Source organism: Cyrtonyx montezumae, unplaced genomic scaffold, assembly GCF_038088225.1.
Source record: "Cyrtonyx montezumae isolate F1298 unplaced genomic scaffold, pur_monq_1.0 scaffold_2, whole genome shotgun sequence".
Taxonomy (NCBI): domain Eukaryota; kingdom Metazoa; phylum Chordata; class Aves; order Galliformes; family Odontophoridae; genus Cyrtonyx; species Cyrtonyx montezumae.
The window spans coordinates 39,091,516-39,104,984 of NW_027071936.1; the positions used below are offsets into that span (position 1 = coordinate 39,091,516).

The following is a 13,469-nucleotide window of genomic DNA, read 5'->3' on the forward strand; positions in this document are numbered from 1 at the left end:
TCCTAAGAATGGATAGTCTGGTCATTGTAAGACAGGCTTATTAAAGCATTAGAAATGTAGTTCTAATTCAGTGTAGGCCCTCTTGGGAGGTCAAACATGCTAGTTTCAGCGTCTGGTAGAAACTGAGCTTGCTAGATCTGCGTAAGCCAAATAACTTTTAATGTCCTTGACGGTTTTGCTGTGAGTTTCTGAAATTGTGTACTTTCCTCATTTCAGGAACTTGCTCCATCTCATGTAAATTTGATTACCTAAGTTCAAAGTCAGTGCTGTATGTTTCCAAGGTACTCCTTCTGCAGATTTCTGCCTGAATGAAAAGGGGAAGTAGGAGTTCCTGCATCTGCTTGTATTTAAAGCAGAGAACCTTGGAAGTGATAACCTTCAGTGCTTGCTGAAAGGAGATGGCTTTTGATATGCAAGACAGTCTGAAATATGCTCTGTTTGAAACTACTCCTCAGGCAGGTAGTTGTTGAGAGACAGGTGTCATTGATTTTTTTTTTTTCATTTTATTTGGAATAGGGAGGATGGTCCTACCTCTTTAAAGGGAAATTAAACATACTATTTCAGATCTAGTTCTTCTTGAATTCATCACTGAATATTGGGTTTTCTACTAACCAGTTGCTTCAGTGAAGACCGGTGGTTTTGAACCTCCTTTGTCTTGTCACAGATTCTGTATATATGCTCATTTTAGCTCATTCCTATGTTGAAAAATCTCAGAGTGGTTTGAGTTGGAAGATATTTAGTTCTAACTCCCTGCCTTAGGCAGGGACACTGTCCACTCAGTCAGGTTGCCTGAAACTCCATCCAACCTGCCTTTAAGCACTTCAAGGATTACCTTTGTATTAATCTGGCTTGAAACATATTAAAGTAGTGCCAGTGCTGATAGTGTGTCTAAAATATCTTCTTGGGATAAGAGATTATAGGATAGTTTCCTAACAAAGTTAAGAAATAATTTTAAAATTATTAATTTTAAAATATTAAGTGGCTATTTATGTTAATAGTGTGGCTTTTTTGGGGGGGAGGAGGATGTAAATGTTTAGTAGGCATTTATGGGGTTCACAATTCACTCAGTAAATGTAATGCTCAGGTTAGGTCATAGTTCTAGAACATGCTTTAGGGTGTTTTTTTCTAGGAGGGACTGTTGGGTTGTTTTGTTTTCTTGTAAAATTATTTTCTGTACTTATTTTTTTTTTTAAGTCTGTATGGTAACAATTATAGAAAATATGCAGTGATACAGTACAGAAAGGGTAAATATAGAAATAAATAGGTCACAAGTTACTGTATAATGTTTTCTATATATCAAAATTAATATTGGTCAACTTTGATTACGGGAAAAATGAAAAATCATATTTTATTGATGTTAACTCCCTTTCCTGCACAAATTTGTCACCAAATTCTGGATCAATCATAGAGAACTCAGCCAAAGATATTATCCTGCCAATGTACTCAACGTTTTCTGATCACATGCAATTTTTTTCTTATTCACTCTTAACAGCATTAGTAATTAAACTGCATGTTCCATCAGTAGACATCTTTCTCCTTTTCTCCTCAAATTGTCAGCCACTGAGTTTCTTTTAAAGTTCATATATACTCAGAATGTCTGCGGATACCTCTGTTAGCAATCCCAGAGTTGTCTTGTCCCAAAACACTTCAGATATGTGAAGCAAAACATGTAATTCAGAGTTACTGACTCCTGAACAGTGTAAACCAATTCCTTCTGTGTGCTTCTCTGCTGTTGCTGAGCTTCTTTTGATGCCCAGTGCAGCTCAGACTGTGCTAGCTCTCTGGTGCTTAGTGCTTACTGTTTGAATCCCTGTAATCATGCTTCTCATCACACCAGGAAAAGTAGCATTTAGTTATGGCTACCTTGAGAGTAATTAGAAATGGATCTTGCCCTTTTGTCTAGACAGAATTTGGAATCAGAAAATGTTCTCATAGCAGTCAGGATTTTACTTGTCTGAAGGCTCAGTACTTAGTAGGAAGGTCATCTAATCGGTTGCTTGCTATCAGTTTCTTAATCTGTCAGCAATGTTAGGCCATGGCTGATGGAATGAATGCTGTTTGTTATCCAGCAAGGTACACAATCTAAATGTGAAGATTTCCAGTGATGGATGGCTACTGTATTCCTTAAACTCATCCTAAATTAATGCTATAATGACACCTTGGATTAATTGGTAACTGGCATCTGTCAGAAAAGCTTGTGGTTATTGGACCATGTTGTCATATAAGTCTTCCTGTCCTTACTCTTCATAGAATTACAGAATTGTAGGGGCTGCAAGGGACCTCTAGAGATCATCTAGTCCAACCCCCCTGCCAGTGCAGCTCCCTAGCCCAGGTTGCACAGGTAGGCATCCAGACATGTCTCCAGAAGAGACTCCACAATCCAATTGCTCTGTGCAGCTGTGCCAGTGCTCCATCACCCTCACTGTGAAGAAGTTCCCATGCACGTTTGTGCGGAACTTCCTATGCTTCAGTCTGTGACCATTTCTCTTTGTCCTATCACCACACACCATTAAAAAGATGCCCTCTGAGTCTTTTTTTCTGAAGGCTGAACAGACCCAGGTCTCTCAGTCTTTACTTTGAATAATCTGATTCACGAGGAACCTGAGGATAAAGTTAAAATTGCATGTGCAACAAATGCAGTTTTTATTTATTTGTCTTTTTAACAGACTTCTAAGTATTCTTCTGTGAAGAAGCTGGACAATGTTCTGACTTTGTTATTGGAAAGCAAGATAATTACTTGTGAATTCAGTCCATCCCAAGGTGAAGAGCAGCACCATCAAGAACCTAGTGAGTCCCTTCTTTTTTGCATTGAATTCTGTTACTGCTACAATAGTTATTACTTACAAATGTTAATAAGGCAGTCTTTAAGTATTTAAGGATGCTGGTGAAGTGCAAAAATCCATTATAAAGACAACATAACCAAGGCAGAAATGGAAAAAAAAATGGTAAACTATTACTTCATTAGTCAGTAGTTACATAATTAGACCTTTTTGGATGTTTGATCAGCTTTGGATTAAATTCAAATTAACAGCTTTTCAGCTCAGTTTCAGCCTTATTCTCACAGAGAAAACAGACAAGAAGAGGCATGATGAGATGTCTGTACATTGTGTGTATATTTGTCTTATTTTTCTTCTTCATTGCTCTTTTGCAGTACTCTCAAACTTTGCACTCTTATTTCAAACTAACAGAGGAAATCTTATTTTTTATTATTATCATTGGAAGAGAATGGGTTGCTTTTGAACTTAGAACACCATTAGGCAGCTACACTGGTTTTTAGTAACTGCGTACTTAATGGTTACCAGTACTTTATTCTGGCCAAAAGATAATTATGTTATTGAAGTATATATATAGTGAGTTTAGGAGGATTTGTCTGTGAAGTAAATGCACTTTGCATACAATTCAGTAGTGTACCAACAGGATCTACTGCTTATTGGAGGGCTTGGTTGAATTAATTAACCATTTATTAAGGGTTCAAGTTGTATTACAGTAAACCAAGAAGATGATTATTTAGTTCATATTTTGAAAACTATCATCATGATGTGATTTCAGATGAGATGGAGTTAAACTTCAGGTTCACTAAGAAACTGAGATTCCTTTCTGAAATAGTTAAGAGGTATTCAAGTTGTTTGCTGACTTGTGTTTCATGTAACCAGTCTGTGATTTTGAGAGGAAAATAAACTCATTGTGGTGAGTGCATAATGTAATAATTTTCATGACGAAATAACAGATTTTCAAGGTAATCTCTACTGTGAACACTATCGTGCTTCCTTTAATTTTTAGTAAGTTTTTTCTAATTGTGAAGTTCATCCCTCTGTAGTAGATAAAGATTTTTTTCTCCTTTTGCATTCTAAAAATGAACTTAAATATGAATCTGCATTTGAAAATAATCAGGGTATTAAGTGAGGTACGTACCCTTTTCGCAGTAATGTGCAAAACTGCAAGACAGAGGTGTAGGACATGTTAGAGCATTATTCTAAATGTAAAATGCTAATTCTGTTGGGGATAAAAAACAATTTCTGCTTCTCTAGGACCTCATTAGTTCTAGACGCACTTGTGAGTATTGAAAATAATGCTTATTAACCTGTAATCCTTTGCCAAAAAGCTTATACTTTTCAAGAGCAAGCTTGTGAGCTTGGTTAAGTACTGTCCACTGATTTTTGAGTTATTTAAAAAGGTACAAATGTGAATTCATACTGTTCTTGTGGGTTTTTTCCGTTTTTTTTTTTCCCCCACAAACCAGTATTTCAGGTGATAGTCATTGGGATATTTTCCCATGGATAAGATCAGTTTCGGTTGCTTGTTTTAGATGAAACATCCTATTTGTAATAGTCAACCAGTCAAATGGTTACCAGAAAGTAAATCAAGAGTCTGTACCAACAAATTACTGTTGGAACTGCTGTATGTGTAAAAGCTTGTCAGAGAGAGAGTGCACATTTCAGACTTGAACTGTGCCATTTTATTATTGTTTTGTATATTTGAATAAGATCTGAAGAAGATAAAAGTATGATTGTTCAGTGCTCAATAGAGGATGTGCATAAAGAACATTGTCAAAAGATATTTAAGATTATGCATGGATTTTACCTACTAGCATTCCATTATTTAAGATAAAGACTTTTTCTCATCTTATCAAGGAGAAGAATGTTTATATAATTAGTGATATTTGAAAGAGTGATCTCTGAAGGAGACTATTAGAAGCCCAGTCAGCTGAGAAAGCTGACAGACTGAGCAGGAACCGCTGGAAAAACAGTGTGGTTAACATTGCAGTATTACTGCAAAGAGATTTGAGAGCATGTCTGGCTTTTCTGTAGTGGTAATGAGATGCCTTGTCCTCCGTCTTTTGTGGAAGCATGTGACTAAAGCTGTCCTGAATATTGTATGTTCTGTACTAATCTGCTTTCAGGATACCTCATATGCATGTTATTCCTCTATGGTCTGGTAAGGGGCTCCAGTCAAAACACAGTAACTAATCCAAACTGGTATTTCAGAACTCTTCTTGAGTTGGGGCACTCCTAAATCTAATCTTGAATTTTTGGGTTTGCAAATTCTTGGTTTGTTCATTCCTGAGGTAAAATTAAAAATGGCTTACCTGAGGAAAACCTATCTTTTTTTTTTCTCTCTCAGGAAACTGACTGTTACCTATTAATATCACTCTAGTTAAACTCATTTGTTGAGGCCTCTTTAAAATAATGATTTACTTATTTATACAAAATAGTGCTTTTTGTCACCTAACACTCCAGGCAACATAACAAATTTTATCCTGATTTCTCTGATTCTTTCTTTCAAGCTGAAAAATCTGTCTCAAAAGAATAAGTTTGGGTTTCTAGCTGCTAGTGAAACAAGGGGTGAAAAGACAGATGGGGAGGGGAAACAAAATACATTGTGTTTTCTTGGTTTAATTGATATTGTCACTGTAGAAATCATCTTAAGTGTCTATTTAAATTGCTAAAAGAAATAATGTCCTATATCACCAGTAATTTCAGAAATAAAAGTAGTATGTCTTAAAAGTCTGTACAAGTATAACTGTAGGCTGTTCTGTTTGCTTACTGCAGTTTCATGAAAATTTCCACAGATTAAGACAGTGCTACAATAAATTAATATTAGCTTTTATGCTCTGTTTCATAGCTGAGGTGTTCCAGAGTGCTTTACAGAGAAGAGCAGAGAAGGGATCATGACAGAACAAAACTGCAACCTTTATTTAACCGTGTCTGTGCCAGCTAAAGCGTTTAAGAGCAAGCACTACTTTCAGAGATAGCTGAGAAGGTTACCTTAATGAACTTAAAAATAAGCCACATTTTCACTGTCTGAGACTTTGCTATAATTTGTAGGAAAGAGACCCTTTATTCACCTTTATCTAGATTCATAGATTCGTAGATAGACTCATAGATACATTAGGTTGGAAAGGACCTACAAGATCATCTAGTCCAACTATCTAATGACTTGTGAGGCATTTAAACAGCTGCTTGTGCCTCTTTTCAGAATGAGAGCAAAAGGAAAGACTAGTAGGTCTTACTCATCTCTTCTGAGATCATTAACCTTACTATCTTTTTAAGTGAAATGTGTTGTTAGGGGAGGAATTTCTGGGAGATAGGGTCTAAAAATGTTTCTCACCCAGTGCATGGATGTCAAAGCCATTAACTTATATAGAATGACTACAGATACCACAGCTGCATGCAGAAATGGCCATTGAACTATTAAGGAGGTGGCTGAATGGAACAGATGCCAGGGTGAATATATATTTAACATTTATCAACAGAAGTATTATATCCAGGTGGCCTCGAATACTCAACAGTTTGAAGGTATCTATCACTTTGACTTGGAAAACTTTGGCCCATGAGGATGACATCCTACTCTAAGTGCTGGAAGCTGCTAGTTGAGTTTTCCTAATCCCAACTGGTGATCTACCAGTCACTCCAGGCTTCAAAAAGGGCAAGAAGGATCCAGGAAACTACAGGCCAGTCAGCCTCACCTCTGTACCTGGAAAGGTGATGAAACAATTTATTCTGGATGCTATCTTCAAGCAATTGGAAGAGAAGAAAATTAACAGTAGTCAGTATGGGTTCACCAAGGGGAAATCATGTTCTGCCAACTTGGTAGGCCTACTGCGATGTCGTCACTGGCTGGGAAGGTGGGCAGAGAGCAGTGGATGTTGCGTACCTTGACTTTGGCAAGGCATTTGACGTCATTTCCCACAACATCCTTGTTATAAAATTTAGTAATTGCAGGATAGATGAGTGGACAGGGAAGTGGATTGAGAACTGGCTAACTGGCAGAGCTCAGAGGGTTGTCATCAGGAGTGCAGAGTCTGGTTGGAGGCCTGTAACTAGCAGTATTCCCCAAGGGTCTGTGCTGTGTCCGATCCTGTTTAATGTATTCATCAACGACCTGGATGAATGGATAGAGTCCATCTGCAGCAAGTTTGATAATGATACAAAGCTGGGAGGAGTGGCTGGCACACGGGAAGGCCGTTCTTTAATTCAGCAAGACCTGGATAGTCTAGAGAGTTTGGCAGGGAGGAACTTGATAACATTTAACAAGAGCAGAGTCTTGCCACCTGGTGAGGAATAACCACATGCATCAGTATGAGTTAGAGAACGACCTGTCTGAGAGGAGGAGCTCTGTAGAGAAGGACCTGGGAGTCCTTGTGGACAGCAGGTTGACCATGAGCCAGCAGCGTGCCCTGGTGGCTAAGAAGGCCAGCGGCATTATGGAATACATTAGGAGTATGGCCAGCAGATTGAGGGAGGTGATCCTCCCGCTCTACTCTGCCTTCAACTAGAGTACTGTATCCAATTCTGGGCTCCCTGGTGCAAAAAAGACAGGGATCTCCTGGGAGGAGTCCAGCAGAGAGCCACAAAGATGACTACTATTATTATTATATTATTATTATAACTATTGTTATTACTATTACTAAATCTCTCTTCTAGTTCTTGAAGGGCTGAAAAAGCGCTGTATAATCTGTATGTCTCATAAGGACTGGGATATAAGGGGAAATGCCAGAAAAATAACTGAAAGAGCAACTGAATGAATTAGAGAAACTAAATAAATTATAAGCATCGATGTTTGCTCTAAAAGAAACTGTGTAGATTCCAAAGCCGTAGTTTTGATTGTAAGACAAGAAGAAATGGGCTGGAGTTGAAAGAATCATGAAGTTAATTGCAGAAATTGACAGGACTGGAAATTACCAGGACTTACTGATATTCGGTAAGTGCTCTGAGGCAACTGGAGAATAAAAGAGCAAAGTTTATAACAGCAGCATGCAGTATTTCAGTTTTGTAGTACTTAGAAGGTGTAAATGCGATGCCAAAACCCAGTTTTGCTAGGGAACTGACTAAGCAGTTAATATAAACTGTAATAAAATAAAAATTCCGTCACGTTTGAATTGTTTATAATGCTGATAATTAGAATAATTTATTGTTATTCTTTTTGGATTTTGGATTGCAATCTTCAGTTTGGCAATTGGTTGGGTATGCCTGAATAGTTGTCCAAAAACCTGGAGGCAGATGGAAGGAAAAAAACTTAGCCTAATAATGCAAAGCATTCAGGGTAGTAAGGATGAGGGCTGCTTGGGAAGCAGCGGGGAAAGGCCTTAGAAGGTTGAAGAATTATGCCATAAAATGACAGATGATATTCAGTGTAGGTAAAAACGAAATGATGAAACAATCCTGTGTTGTCATACAAAATGAGAGGCTATGAGCAAGCTGTTAGCACTCAGGAATGAGACATGCAGTTCCGTGATAAAATGAACTGGTTGCTAGGTAGCAGATCAAAAGGCAATGAAATTAGGAATTATTAGAAAAGGAATAGAGAACAAAACATAGGACATAATTATGACAGTGCCTAAATTACATAGTTCACGCATAAGTTGAGTATCATGTGCTATTCTTCTCCTGTCATCTTAAAATAGTCAAAGCTGGAAAAGGTTCAGAAAAGAGCTGTAAGAATGATGGAGTTGGTTCTTTGTAAGGCACAGCTAAGTAGACTGGATCTCTTCAAGAAAGAAGTTGTGGGAATAAGTCATTAAAAGTGTAGAGAGGGCAGATAGAGATGGAGTATAAAACGAGTTAGGGACTAGCAATAGAACCTAGCAGCAATCGTGTTGAAAACAGAGTATGCACTTCACGCAGACAAGTCGCAACACAATAAGCAACAGGTTGAAAGTACATGACTAAGTGTTGAAGTTATATACTTCTGTTTGGCTTTGTCCCATTTATCCAAGATGAAACATAGAGATTGCAATGCAAATGAATATTGTGCTATTTCAGAGAAATCCTGGAAACTTTTATCTGATGCATCTGATATTGTTGTTGTTGTTGATAAGCAAGTTTTTGCAAGTCTGTGGTAGCCATGTGACTTTTCAGAAATTATTTATAATATGAAAACATAGTACTTATGAAAAGTCTCTTTTGGATTTCTCAGATGAGAAATGTTTCTAGATGAATGAGACGTGTTTTATAAGAGAAAAACCTGTCTTTAATGAAAGCTTTGTTTTGTTTATACAGATAGCCATTTGAAGGAATTTCCCACTCTTCTTCACTGTGCAGCCAGATTTGGATTAAAGAACCTTGCAACAGTTCTACTCAAGCATCCTGAGGCCACACAGGCTTGTAAAATAACCAATATAGATGGAGATGATCCAGCAAGTATTGCTGAGAAGCATGGACACAAGGAACTGAGAGAATTAATCAAAGAACTGTTGGTATGTTCATATGCTTTTTCATTTGCTATCACTAACCAGATAACAGTGGTGTTTCCACTACTGAAACTGAGTGATATTTCTTTTGTTAAACTTTGTACTTAGTAGTCCTTTTGTTGTAAAATGTTATATTCATGCCGTCTCTGGAAGAGGGATCAAGATGGGGTACAGCCACGTTTTCTGCACTTTTGTAATGAATGTAAGTTTCTATGCTGATTGAAATTTAGGCACTAAATGGAAGGAGAACAGTAGATCAGAAGTACCTGATGTGACCTGAAAGCCCAGTTAGGCCTGTGTTTTTAGCACCACGTAATAGTTATATTGTGAATAGTCTAGCCCAATCATCTAGATTAGTAAATATAGATACCTACTTCAAAATCATTTCAGAAGTAATTTCTGAACTCTCTTTGCATTGTCATTCCCATTTGATGAAAAGAATGTTTGTCCTGCCTTCGCTGTTCACTTTTTTACATCTTTTTGTTAGATGAACTAAACCTTTTTTCTGCCTGGTAGTGCAGGAGTGTGTTTGAGCAGTCGTTGCCTTTTGACACAGAAGAAAATAACAGAAAAATGTTCTATATTCTAGTAGGCAACCTATTGCCAATAAAGTCTAAGAGAACTGACAGTATAAAAAGGGATGTACTGCAGTAACATTTGAGAGCTTTAATCTATTTTAAGTCTTTATTGTGATAACTATAATATGAACATAGATGGTAATCCTTGCCCTAGATGTTTTAAAGCCTAGAGAACAAATCAGGGTAATTTTATATCAAAGAGAAAGACAGGATGTGAAGCCTAACAAAGTAAGCTTATGCTGCGAAGACCTGTTATAGTTCTGCTGATTGTGATTTTTTTTTTCTGGTGTTGAACTCCATGCATTTTCTCTTCTTTCTGTTGTGACCATTTTTCTATGAACACTGAGAAAGACAGAAGTTTTATTTGTCCATTAGCCAGTCATCTTGATGTATCTTTACATTACTATTAGCTGCTGTTAGCCAGTCACGTTGATGTGGATAGACGTAAAACTAAAGATGAATTTGAAGAAATCTAAATATCTAAGGAGCAGGAGACAGAGGGACAAAGCTGGACTCTTCTCAGTGATGTGTGGTGTTAGGACAACAGGAAATGTTCATAAACTGATGGATAGGAAGTTCTGCACAAATGTGCATGGGAACTTCTTCACAGTGAGGGTGATGGAGCACTGATGCAGGCTGCACAGAGAGGTGGTGGAGTCTCCTTCTCTGGAGACATTCAAGACCCACCTGGATGCCTACCTGTGCAACCTGGGCTAGGGAGCAGCTTTGGCAGGGTGGTTGGACTAGATAATCTATAGAGGTCCCTTCCAACTCCTACAATTCTATGATTCTGTGAAATATTTGATAATAGCTGTGTAGGTTATATAGGGAAGAATTTTTAACAAACCTGGTGAGGAAAGTGCAAGAAATGTAAAAGTGAGTTAAGCTAGAAAAAGATGTAGTAAAGAATGGAATCACTGGGTGACTGAGATTAGCTATTAAATCTGTATTATTTTTTTTGTTTGTTCGTTTGCTTGTTTTTTTTACTTGGTGTAGCTGTCATCTAATGTAAAGGTGAAGGAGAGACACTGAAGAAGAGTTTTCTGTAGTCATTGTTGAACTGCGAATGTGACTTCAGCAGTGTGTTACAATCCGATCTTTTTAAAATGAGTTAAAGGGAAAGAAAATTGTAGCATGTAGTACCTGGAAGTATGACATTTTGTCAATGGTCAAGATGCTGAATGAGAATGTGCCATTTACCTTTTTGTTGTTAAACAGCTGTTGATACAGACTTCCAATAAAACTGGGGGGGGAGAAATATCTGCAAAGCAGGAAGTTTGTATCTAATGGAGAATGTGATCTGGTGTCTTCTCTGAGGTGACAGGGAGTATTTCATTACATTTTCTGATGCAGAGTAATCAACCTTTATCTCAGGTTTTAATACAGTAATTGAGATCAAAATTAACTGAAGAATATGTGGTTCTCCTTTCCATCCAGCATAAAGCTGTCTATGAAACCATACAAAGGTTGTTTTCCTGGATTAAAGTTTTAGTGAAACCAACTCTACTACTGCTGTAAGAATGTGTAGTCTGGTCAGGGTACGTAGTATACTTCACATTTTCCTCTGATTCAAATACCATGACTCGCTAATGCAACACGAGTGAAAACTGGAGCATGCTTCTAGTCTGCTAAATGTGTAATATGGCATTTTAGAAATGTTAGCTCTAACCTCAGAAGAAAAATGGCTTATTTGTGTCCCCTGTAAGAGTGCACTTAAGAACAAAAACACTTACTGTACTTCTGTAATTGATGGGAACGTGGAGAAGAAATACTTGCATGGCTCTGAGCCAAGCAAAATTTAGTTTAATCACAGACCAGGAACTTCCTGTTAGAGTTGGAGTATTAAATTGCTCATTATTGCAACAGAAGTACCTTTGTACTTGGTATACCCCTCACTGTTTTAAAATTGTTACCTGTGTTTTGCTATTCCTGTTAGGAGTAATCGCAAAAAATTCACAGTAATTCATCACTTCTATCGTAAAGAGCAATAGGGTTCCAGAAAAATGAATGTATTAAATATATTTTCAATTTGTCTAAAAACCTGAAAAGTGCTTTTCATTTGCCTTTGTGCTGGGGAGTCCTTTGGGGAGTTAGAATTTCTTGAGATGTGTGGTTAGTGAGAGAAGACAGCGAAAGGGGAAGGGGCTACTACAGCTATTATTTCTACTTTCAAATCCACAGCTTTGTCATGCTGGCCTCTTTGGTGTATGCTCAGCAACCTGTGCTTGGAGCTCCCTGGTGATGAAGCTTTGCTGTTTATACCCTTCATGCCCAGCAGGCATACTGCAAAGGTGCTCATGACTTTGTTGGCAGGGGGAGCTGCAGAACTTGCACACTGTTTTGTCTGTGGTACAGGTTCCCTGTGTTTGTTTAAAAATCTCTTTTCTGGACCTGGATGCTGACAGTGTTGATGTGGGAGTGTTTCAGCTGCAGCAAGCAGATCCAGCACCATTAGCTGATGTGCCAGAATCTGATTTCCTGGTCTGTGTTAAGTACAAAGCACAAGAGAGGGATCACATAACATGTAGCACGCTTCTGTTGCTACAGTTGCACAAATGAAGGAGTCAGGAAGAGGTTTTCCTCTTTTATTAAGTGTGTTAGATGCAGGAATATTTGATGCTAAAACATCCCACCATTTAATAACCTGTATAAATGTGTTCCCCAAAGCGGTAGTGTCTGCCTTGTCTCTCAGAATTCTGCATTTTAAAGTCTCCTTCAAAATGTCTCCCATGCTTCAAGGGAACATTGCATGAATCGATCCATTTGTGTTAAAGGTACTAAGCTGATGGAGTAGTCTCTAACGGAATCTACTTAATGATGATTGTGATAAAGCTCTGTCTCAAATATACCAGTAATTTATTAAGCAAATTGTATTTTTCTTGTATGTTAGCACAGGACTACTTAAATGGGTATTCATTTCCAATTCTAGCATGTGTTTTGTTTGAACTTCAATTCGGTTCAGTTACTTCTTCTGTGGCATAAAATAGGAATATTGTTTAACATTCTGTGATAACATCCTGAATTGTCCCTTTGTCTTGTGATATTATTCTGTAGAACCAAGGGTTTGAATGTTTTCTATTATTGCTATAGGTTGAATTGTTTGAATTAAAAACTAGTAAAAGGCATTTGTAACTAGGAGTACTGACAGGAGTCCTTGTCTAGGAGAATCTGAAGAGGAGAAATGATGAGCCTTTTAAGACTCCAGGTGATAGATCAAGTTTCTCTAAAAAAAAAAAAAGGTCTGGCCATTTTGATACTTGGTTGCTGTTCTTGTTTCCCATTGTGGGCTTCTAAGCCTACACAAAAGTTCTGTTTACAGAAAATAAAGAAAAGAAATTCTTATCCAGCACACAAAGGAAGACTTAAACTAGATGAGAGCAAAGTTTTGAGCACTAGGTGACTCATAGGGAAAGTATGGACAGTCTGTGATTTGACGATTTAGAACTGGAGGTTGCGCTGGCAGCCACTCCAGGCATTTTAGCTTTGGTTGGGTGACATTCCTTATTCTGGCACTTTAGGATGCCAGTTTCTCTCTTCCGTTATTGTGCTACTGACTAGGTCAGTCAGGAAGGTTACTTTGTACCACTTGTAGAATATGTCACCATTTCTAAGAAAAACACATTTCTGAAAGTGGTTTATTAGTTGTTAATGTAAATAACTTCTGATTGTTGGCTGTGGCCTTCAGGGCAGTTTCCTAGTGG

At 37.7% G+C, this 13,469-nt stretch overlaps 1 protein-coding gene across 1 annotated transcript in view; it reads left to right on the forward strand.

Annotated features, from left to right (window-relative positions):
• The window catches only part of BANK1 (B cell scaffold protein with ankyrin repeats 1), a 130,278-nt gene that overhangs the window by 44,095 nt on the left and 72,714 nt on the right, over positions 1-13,469 (forward strand). The window contains exons 6-7 of the mRNA XM_065736951.1: positions 2,667-2,787; positions 9,000-9,196. Coding sequence (XP_065593023.1) covers positions 2,667-2,787; positions 9,000-9,196 — 318 coding nt within the window. The remainder of the gene's footprint in view (positions 1-2,666; positions 2,788-8,999; positions 9,197-13,469) is intronic.